General features: G+C 36.4%; 2 protein-coding genes across 3 annotated transcripts; one reads left to right on the forward strand and one right to left on the reverse strand.

Annotated features, from left to right (window-relative positions):
* Positions 1-1,907: 1,907 nt before the first annotated feature.
* On the forward strand, positions 1,908-6,800 carry LOC126670634 (protein TORNADO 1). Its single transcript, XM_050364410.2, has 3 exons — positions 1,908-3,606; positions 3,878-5,121; positions 5,209-6,800. The coding sequence occupies exons 1-3, from the start codon at positions 2,097-2,099 to the stop codon at positions 6,610-6,612; spliced, it is 4,158 nt and encodes a 1,385-aa protein (XP_050220367.1). The 5' UTR covers positions 1,908-2,096; the 3' UTR covers positions 6,613-6,800.
* A 512-nt stretch (positions 6,801-7,312) lies between these two features.
* LOC126669511 (uncharacterized) lies at positions 7,313-10,095 on the reverse strand. 2 transcript variants are annotated; one of them, XM_050362995.2, is made up of 2 exons: positions 9,808-10,095; positions 7,313-8,892 (listed from the first exon to the last, which is right to left on the reverse strand). In XM_050362995.2, the coding sequence occupies exon 2, from the start codon at positions 8,869-8,871 to the stop codon at positions 7,555-7,557; it is 1,317 nt and encodes a 438-aa protein (XP_050218952.1). In that variant the 5' UTR covers positions 8,872-8,892; positions 9,808-10,095; the 3' UTR covers positions 7,313-7,554. The 2 variants fall into 2 exon arrangements, with proteins under 2 accessions (XP_050218952.1, XP_050218953.1); XM_050362996.2 differs by lacking the exon at positions 9,808-10,095 and adding an exon at positions 9,327-9,482.
* Positions 10,096-10,482: the final 387 nt, after the last annotated feature.

Below are 10,482 nucleotides of genomic sequence, written 5' to 3' on the forward strand. Positions count from 1 at the left end.
CACAATAACTTTTTATTTTAAATCCAACTCAAAATCAAACCCGAAAAGCCTGCTATTTTACGGGCGTATTTAAACTTTTATTTTTTATTTATTACTCATGTAAGCCCGGAAAAACTCGTCCGAACCAGCATATATAGTGTTTAAGGCCGAGTTATAAAGTGCGAACTGGACTTGAATTTATATAAAAAATAGAAAAGCCCAATAGACCCGGCCCGAGTCCAGTCCGAGCCCGGTCTATAAACAAATCTAACCCAAAAATAGAGTGGAAATATTTAGTATAACCCCTAATTTTATCATGAAAAAAATTGGAAAGTCCATATTTCATTAGTTGGCATGTTGGCTTGAGAGGCACAAATACTTAGTATAAATTGATACTTGAGAGCATAAAGGAAGCTATGCATTGCCTTTATAACAAAGCTGCCGTAAAGGCATACCTTCACAAACAAGTTGAGAATATTATTACACAATATTGTTTAATGCAAATGCAATGTTTTAAAACACAATGGATGATCGAACCGGTATGGCCATTGATTTACTGTTCAGCTAATTAAATAAAAATCAAAATATTTATATAAATGTATATACAATTTAAAATATTTAAAATTTAATAGTAAATGGAAGTATTCCATCCGTTTATTTTTAACTGAACTAAAAACCGAATATTAAATATTAACTGAAACTGAATGCTTCAAAATAAAAACCACGGAATATTAAGGACTAACTGAAATTGAATTGATCGGATAAAAAAATTAAAGTCGAATTGAACCAAAAAAAAGTCGGTAAGTCGGTCGGTTCAGTTAAAACCGACAAAATTACAAGGTATATTAAAAAAATTAAAAATTAAAAAAAATAACAAATAACAAATATTAGATTTATTTAACCGGTTTTATTAATTTGGATAATCCAAACCTCAAACCAAACAGGTAATCAAACTTTGAAATTTTAAAATTCTAAACCGAACCAACCAAATGCAAAATTATCACCGAACCGACTGAAAGTCATTAGTTTTCGTATTCTCTGTTTTTTTGGTTCAAAGAGGTTGAACCGTATTTTCTGTTTTTAAGGAAGAATCAAACCCGAGCGACCTTTGGTTCTCAATCGAATTCACCGGTCCGGTTTGGCTCTTAAAACCATGGTTTTAGTATGTGCTTCTTTCATGACCATGGGTAGGGGTGTACATGGTTTGGTTTGACTGATTTATCATTGATATTTTAGTCTAAACCAATTATACTGGTTTGGAAAATTTCCAAATCAAAATCAAACCACACACGTTATAAACCAGCAAAATTGGCTTGGTTTATTTTGATAATTTTTTCTTTGAAACCAGTTTAAACCATCATCAAAAAAATTATTTACTTATCATCTAAGATAAAAAGAATCGAAAAATTTAAAAATATATATTCATCATAAAATAAATGTTATATTTATATAACAAATTATAATAATGATTAATAAAAAAAATTATAAATTTTTTATATTATATATTTTTATATTTTATTAATATAATATCTTAATATTATAAAAATATAATATTTATTGATCGATATAAATATATAAATAGTTATTTCATTAGATGGTATTTAAATATATTATTTTGTCAAGTACAAATTTAAAAAATAGTGATATAAATTTTATTTTAAAAATACGTATATATGTTTATATATTGGTTTGGTTTGGTTTATATTGATTTATAATTTTTGAAACCACAAATCAGACCAACATTTACTTTTTTTTCTATTTTTCAAACTAAAATCAAATCAGCAATCTTTTAAACCGTAATATTTAGTTTAGTTTTGTTGAATTGATTTGATTTGGTTGATTTGAATTTTTTCTGTACAGTCCTAACCAGGGCACCATTATCAAAACTTTGACAAAAAAACCACATAATTGAAGCTATCACCCACCGAAAGAAAACAAAGAAAGCTGCAAAAACAAGAAAATATTTCCCTTTGTGCATATATCACATCAACAAATAATTTCAACAAAACCTCAACTGTTTTCAAATTTGACATTTTTTTTTATGATTCTCAAATTTGTTATTCTAATATCCACTTAAAACAGCTAAAAACCAAAAAAGAATTTGATCATACCAATCAATGGCATCAAACCAGAACCTTAGAGATCTTCAATGGCTACAACAATCAATCAAATCCCAGCTCCTGAATCTACAAAACATTTCTTTTAATCTGTCTCAAACTACTTCAAGTTGTTACCAAGAAACAGAAACTTCTCTAAATGTAAACATTTCTAATGACAGTTTTTTTCAGTTCTCTCAAATTTTATCAGAATTAAGCACAGCCAAGAACATTCAATCTTCTTTGACAAATCTCGAGTTTCACCATGCCGAATGGGGAACAGAACAAGTAGTTTACCTTGGAATGCTTTTACAGAGTTGTTCGAACATAAAACAGCTTGTGTTCAGAAGAAACAGATTGAATGCAGAATGTTTGAGTGAGATTTGTGAGATTCTGAAGAGGAATGAAGTGATTAAAGAGGTTATGTTTTGTGAGTCTGGTTTAGGTTCTGTTGGTGCTGGTCTTTTAGCTGATGCTCTTAAGGTGAATGAGAGCTTGGAGGAGTTGCAGATATGGGATGATTCGATTGGGTCGAAAGGAGCGGAAGAGCTTTCGGAAATGATTGAAGGGAACTCGAGTTTGAAGATCCTGACGATATTTGATTCGCAGTCTGTCACTGCGACTCCGCTTATATCGGCTGTTTTGGCGAGGAATAGGGAAATGGAAGTTCATGTTTGGAGTGGTGAAAACGGAGAGAAAAGTTCGAAAGTGGTCGAGTTCATACCCGAAAGCAGTACCCTCAGGATTTACAGGCTAGACATATCGGGTTCTCGTCGAGTTGCGTGTTCTTTAGGATGGAATTCAACAGTGAAGTCTCTAGACATGACGGGAATTCGGTTGAAATCCAAGTGGGCGAAAGAGTTTCGTTTGGTTTTGGAACAGAATCGAAGTCTTAAAGAGGTAAGATTGTCGAGAACTCGCCTTCGGGATAAGGGAATTGTTTATGTGTCAGCTGGACTTTTCAAGAATCAGAATTTGGAAAGTTTATATGTTGATGGGAACTGCTTTAGTGGGATAGGTGTAGAGCATTTGCTATGCCCTTTGAGTCGATTCTCCGCCCTGCAATTCCAAGCAAATACTACACTCAAGTCCGTTGCATTCGGAGGAGGCAGAACAAAAATAGGAAGAGATGGGCTTGCAGCCATCATGCAAATGCTGACAAGCAATGAAACTCTGACTAAGTTGGGAATTTATGATGATGAAAGTTTGAAACCTGACGATTTCGTTAAAATCTTCAGGAGCTTGAAAAAGAATGCGAGTTTGATACGCTTGTCGTTGCAAGGATGTAGAGGGGTTCAAGGAGAGGTTTTACTGAAGGCAATAATGGAGACGTTGCAGGTTAATCCTTGGATTGAGGACATTGATCTTGCACGAACACCGCTGCAAAATTCTGGGAAGGCTGACGGAATTTATCAACGACTAGGGCAGAATGGGAAGACAGAACCTGAAGCTGAAATGGATTTGCTCAAGGACATGCCACTTACTGAACCAAAGAGTTGCAGAGTCTTCTTCTGTGGGCAAGAATATGCAGGTAACTTAGCTTTGCTGAACTAATATTGTTGCACGGAAACAGAAACGATGAAATGGAAACGCTAAAGAGGAAATAGAAAAACCATATTTTTACGAGAATAAGTTACAAATATGAAGTTTCAGAATTTCAGAAATATCTTTGAAACCAGAAACGAAACACCGAGACCTAAGATTCAATAAATTTTCGTGCAACATAGTTGAACTATAAGTAACCAATGCTAAAACTTGAAAGCAAAAACTGAAAAGCTAACTTCTGCAGTCTTTATTTGCAGGCAAGACTACACTTTGTAATTCCATATCACAGAACTTATCCTCGTCGAAGCTTCCGTACATGGATCAAGTGCGTACTTTAGTGAATCCTGTTGAACAAGCTGTCAGGACCAGTGGAATGAAGATAAAGACTTTCAAAGACGATGACACGAAGATTTCGATATGGAATCTTGCAGGCCAGCACGAGTTCTATTCACTCCATGATCTCATGTTTCCGGGGCATGGTAGTGCATCATTCTTCCTGATCATCACAAGTTTATACAGAAAACCTATCAACCGAGAACCGAAAACACCAGAAGAGATCGAAGAGGATCTGCAGTATTGGCTCAGATTCATCGTTTCCAACTCAAAAAGGGCAATCCAACAATGCATGCTACCTAATGTTACAATAGTCCTGACGCATTTCGACAAAATTAATCAACCGTCACAAAACTTGCAGCTTATAGTGACTTTAATTCAGAGATTAAGAGACAAGTTCCTAAATTTTGTTGAGCTTTATCAAACTGTGTTTACAGTGGATTCAAGATCGTCCTCGTCAGTTGGTAAACTCGCACATCATCTTCGGAAGACGAGCAAGACTATTCTCCAAAGGGTACCTAAAGTTTATCAGCTATGCAATGATCTAGCTCAGCTTTTAACAGACTGGAGAGATGAGAATTATAAAAAACCTGCAATGAAGTGGAAAGAATTCGGCGAGCTTTGCCAAGTGAAGGTTCCGTCATTGAGAATCCGTTCGAGACATGATAATAAAGAAAAGGCGGAAATGAGGAGGAGGGCTGTTGCTAGCTGCCTTCATCATATAGGCGAAGTGATTTATTTCGACGAGTTAGGATTCTTGATTTTAGATTGTGAATGGTTCTGCAGTGAAGTGCTCAGCCAGCTGATAAAATTGGATGTCAAAAGGCAAAGCTCGCCGGAGAATAATGGATTTATTTGCAGAAACGAGTTGGAACGGATATTAAGAGGAAGTTTACAATGTCAGATTCCGGGAATGGGTTCGAAAGTATTCGAGAACTTAGAGGCTAGTGATCTTGTCAGAATGATGTTGAAACTAGAACTATGCTATGACCAAGATCCATCAGATCCAAACTCACTGCTGCTAATTCCTTCAATTCTTGAGGAAGGCAGAGGAAGGCCACAGAAATGGCAGTTAAGTGCACCAGACTGTGTTTATGCCGGTAGGCATCTCGAGTGCGACGATTCAAGCCACATGTTTCTCACTCCCGGTTTCTTTCCTCGTTTGCAGGTTATCCGATTTCTAATTCTTCTTTCCTGTTTTCTCTAATCGAAAAGCATAATTCCTGACTAGAAGTTCAATGTTTTTTGAATCCAGGTTCATCTTCATAACAGAATTATAGCATTAAAGAACCAACACGGAGCAACTTACACCTACAGTCTCGAAAAGTACCTTATTGCGATAAACATAAATGGTATCCATATCAGAGTAGAACTCGGAGGACAGCTCGGATACTATATTGATATTCTTGCTTGTTCCACTAAAAACTTGACGGAAATCCTTAGACTTGTTCAGCAGCTCATAATTCCTGCAATTCAAAGTCTTCGTCACGGTGTCACGTTAGTAGAAAGCATCATTCGGCCTGAATGCGTGCAGAACTTGATGCCCCCTCGGTACAGGAAAACTCAGAACGTATCAGTGCAGCAACTGAAACAAGCACTGCTCTCGGTTCCAGCAGATGGCCTGTATGATTATCAGCATACATGGGGTCCGGTTTTGGACTCTGGTAGAGCTGTTCTAAGAGCTGGTTTTGATCTCGCTCGAGACCTCTTATCAGATGATGACTTCCGAGAAGTATTGCATCGACGATATCACGACTTGCACAATCTTGCCATGGAATTGGAAGTTCAACCGGAGAGAAATCCAGATGGAACGGATCAAACAGGTAACGAACTCGATAAAATCGATCCAAGCTTCTCTGGAATTGCTAAGGGGGTGGAACAAGTACTTCAAAGACTTAAGATTATCGAACAAGAGATACGAGACTTGAAGCAGGAGATACAAGGTTTGAGATATTACGAACACAGACTCCTCATTGAGCTTCATCGGAAAGTGAACTACCTTGTGAACTACAATGTTCAACTGGAAGAAAGAAAAGTACCAAACATGTTCTTTTTCGTCAGAACCGAAAATTACTCGAGACGATTGGTCACCAACATGATCAGTGGCATGACTGCACTACGTATGCACATGTTATGCGAATACAGGCGAGAAATGCACGTTGTTGAAGATCAGATCGGTTGCGAAATGATGCAGGTAGATAACATGACAGTGAAATGTCTGGCTCCATATATGAAAAAGTTCATGAAATTGGTGACATTTGCTCTCAAGATAGGAGCCCATCTTGCAGCAGGAATGGGAGAACTGATACCGGACTTGAGCAGAGAAGTTGCGCATCTAACTGGATCTTCTTCGCTAATGTACGGAGCAGCCGGAGCAGTTGCAGCTGGAGCTGTGGGGGCAGCGGCAATGGGAAGAATGGAGGGGTTCAGGAACCGAGGCAGAAGCGCAGAAAACTCGAGGGACATTCAACAAGACCAAAGAGCAGCACAGCAGTGGGTAGTCGATTTTTTAAGGGAGCGCCAGTGTTCGACCGGAAAGGATATTGCGGAAAAGTTAGGATTATGGAGAGTAAGATACAGGGATGATGGAGAGATTGCATGGATTTGTAGGAGGCATATGAGCTTAAGAGCACATGAAGTAATTGAAGTACCTATTTGATAATAGGTCAAGCAAAGTTGTTCATCCTAATCATCTTATGACTTATATCATGCATTTTTATGTAATGCCCTTCAACTAGTTCTGTTGTTGTCATACAACAAACTCTTGACAACAAAACACTAGCAAATAGAGAGTGTGCAGAAAACGAACCAAACCAAATAACCGACAAATTCAGTTCAGTTTAAAAAGATGAGACATTTTATAATTCTTTTGGTTCTATTTGGTTTTGAAAGTAAAAATAATCGGTTCACTTTTGGTACAAACCAAACCGAAAAAATCAACTAGACTGACCGGTTCTGTTGAATATGAAATATTTAATTTTGTTATAAAGTCGGTGTGGTTTAAACCGAATGCATACCCTGCTAGCAAACTTTATAGCACAGAAAGAATATCCTTTAATAAAAAGCTAGTAGGGCATACTCAAAATGATAAATATTTTGTGCAAGAAAATCACATCACATGACAAATTAGAGGATTGGAAACAAAAATTGCAGACAAATGGTATACTTTTAGTTTTTTAAAAACAGACAACAATGGAGAAATGCGGTGGCTCGTAGACAAAATGATGCAGAATGGACAAAAGCAAATCACCTATGCTTTCCATGTGATTGTAGGACCATTATAATTAAGACATTCATGATTAGTACATAATTACATAAAATTTGAACAATCAATAATTGAGAATCAAAATAAGCAGTGATTAAAGAAAAAGGGGAAATTTTCTATTTATACTAAACAGCAGCTGGTTATAGAACAAAGCTGATGATGATGATAAAACATACAAAGTCATGATTTCCGAGTCATCTAAAACATCTCAACATACAAAAGGAAAAAAACACACACTACATGATACATTATTACAGTTCACTATTAGTATTAGTCACCGTGCTAAAGTCTAAAAGTCACCTGTGTGTTTTCCTCCGAACCGGTGCGAACTAAAGCTCAGAAAAAAGCCCGACTCCCGTAAAACACGCGGGAACCGCTGTTCTTTGACGATTGCGTTTTCTGATCCGAAGTTGAACTTCCTGAACTCGTTGGTCCGCTATCCATGTCCAATGGAAGCTTCATCTTTGCTAATGATTCAGTGAATTGCTGCATGCTTTTCATGTACATGTCTACTATGTCTTGCTGGACAACTTTCTGCTCTGGCTCAAAGTTCATATTGATAATCGGCTTGGGGAATTTCTCGGTTTGTGTCTCGCAGGAGGAATCACTCTCGCCGTCTCCTCCCTTTTTCTCTTTCTGGGCCGAGTCATGTTCCTGATGCTGTGTTTTCGTATCTGCGGGAGCATCAGATGTATCTGAGCTTACAGCAATTGAAGGAGACGAAACTCCATTTGTTGATATGCTGCTTGGAGGCGAGTCACGCTTTGGAGCTTCGGTTGGCGAGTCATGCTTAAGTGCTCCAACAGACTCAACAGTAGCAACCGAATAGCTTTCCACGACATTAGTACACATGTCAGAACTAACATGGTCTTCAACTTCAGAAGTGATAAAGCTCTCTGAGGTTTCAGAGTCCTCATTGTTACATGAGATCGCATAATACTCGGAAACCATCATCTGGTTTTCATTGACAATTTTAGGATCAGGGAACTCAATCTCATCAAATTCGCAGGGCATAGATTCCTGTATCTCTGTGTCCTGCATAGATCCACCTGCAGCTAGAGCAGTAGGCATTGACGGAATTGCCATTACGTCCGGAGAAGCTCCACTATAAGACAGAGATAACTGAACAAATCCTGCTGGAGAATGAAACAAATCTGTTGAAGAAAGCGAGAATTCCTTCTCCAGCTTTCCGTTCTTGATCACTACTTCAGATAAAGGCACCAAAGCAAACCCTAACAGCTGATCTTCCATATAATTCCTCACCCTGCTCATCATGAATATCTCACATTTAAGTGAGCAATCAACGGTCCTTACATTGAGTCGGAGATTATCATTAAAAACCGGATTCCTTCCACCGCCATTGATGGTTTTGGTGGGGACAGTGTTTTCAGGATCACTAGTCAGGCAACACTTAGCATAAACATCCTGCTTGTGGTAAATGCAAATGTTTTGAATATCCCTAGCCTGATGTACGTAGACATCGAGCATACCAATGTAATCCTCCTCGTTGCCGTTTGTGACTTCTTTCCTCTGAACCTCAGTCTCCTTGGATAAAATACTAGAGTTACGAACAGAAGAATCAAATTTCTGCTTCTCTGGCTCACTTATAACTGAAGTCTTGAATGGTGACACAACCGATTGTGGCGAATCCATTGCAGCTCCTAGAAAATGAACCTGCTCAAAAACAAAACAAGATCTGCTTGAGTAAACGAATCGCTTGGACGAAAACTTTACTAGAAATGGTGAAATGTTATGTCCATGTTTGATTATAAAAGAAATTTAAAGCCATAATAATACTATTAACCAGAATTAAAATTTAGAAATTCACCCAACTCAGAATCTACATAAGTTCAGTTTCTAAAAATCTTATAAAATTAACTGTATAACAACCCAGCAAGTTCAGAAGCAAAATTACATAAAAGATTAAACTTTTTGCCACTCTAGGACAACAATTAAGCTAGCATCCAAAGCTGGGAAGCAGCAAGAAATACAAAGGTGGACTAAAGTGAACACAAAATCCTCAAAGTCCACAAACCAAAAACCCTAAAAATGGAAGGAAGAACAGTAAAACCTATAATTCAAAGTCATAAAAACAGATAAGTAGAAACCTTTTAAACAACCTAGAAGCCAAAAACCCTCCAGAGAATATGCAGTAAAATCTCCAAACTTAAAGGGCAAGCAAAACCCAGTAAACAGTTATACCAGACCAGCAAGAGCAGAGATTCCAATAAAGCAACTAACTTTTTTTCCACAAAAAACCGGAATCCAAGGAGAGTAAAACAAGGAGAGCACAAAAAAGAAAAAAAAACACAGTAACCCAGACCAAGAATTATAAACACAAATCCAATTAAAGAAAAAAAAAATCCTCTGCAATTCCTAGAAAAAAAGTGGAGAACAAAATTCAACGCCCAAAACAAAGACGGACGCCACTAAAAGCCAAAGAAAGCACAACAACCCAACTTCGTTATCATTAACACAAAACTCAAAAAGAAAAAGAAAAAAACCCACTAAAAGAACATCTCTCCTCAAAAGCACAAAAGAAATGAACACACCAATTATTTTCAACCAAAAGAAATTCAAGAACTTTACCTTTTAAGTTAATAAAATGATTTAGTGAGTAACTCAGTGAGCTAGCGAGTGATGCTTCAAATCAAGATTTAACCAAGACCCAGATGGTGAATCGATGTCTGATTGTTGGGCAAGTTCTATTTTTAGAAGGGTAATGGAATTGAAGTTGTTTAAAGAAGATGAACAGGTGAAAGTGAAGAAGGGAATGAGCTAAAACCGAGAAGGAAGGAGGAATAAAATCTTTAACAGCAGATAGATATAGAGAGAGAGAGAGAGAAATAAGTATTGATGCTTGTCGACACTAGTCTCTCTTGATTGATGGTGTTCATATTATATCTATTTTATTTATATACATACTCATTTAATATTTTTTATTTTATTAATATCATTATTTATTCTTTTAAAATATTTATTAAATTAATTTACAAGCACCCTAGGCGGAGAAAAAAAGTATGAGATACTTTATTGCTTAGTTTGGATTTTTTGAAAATATTATTTACTCTCTCCGTTTATAAAAAATAAACTTACTTGATTTACATTTATAAAAAAAATCCAATTAAAAACATATTGATATTTTATAATATTTTTATTAAATAATTAATACATTCATTTTTTTTCATTAAATGATAATTTTAAAATGAACCATAAAATTTATATATAATTGTTTTTAATATAAAAATATTACTATTGTCATTA

The sequence above is a fragment of the Mercurialis annua genome, linkage group LG2, assembly GCF_937616625.2.
Source record: "Mercurialis annua linkage group LG2, ddMerAnnu1.2, whole genome shotgun sequence".
NCBI lineage: Eukaryota > Viridiplantae > Streptophyta > Magnoliopsida > Malpighiales > Euphorbiaceae > Mercurialis > Mercurialis annua.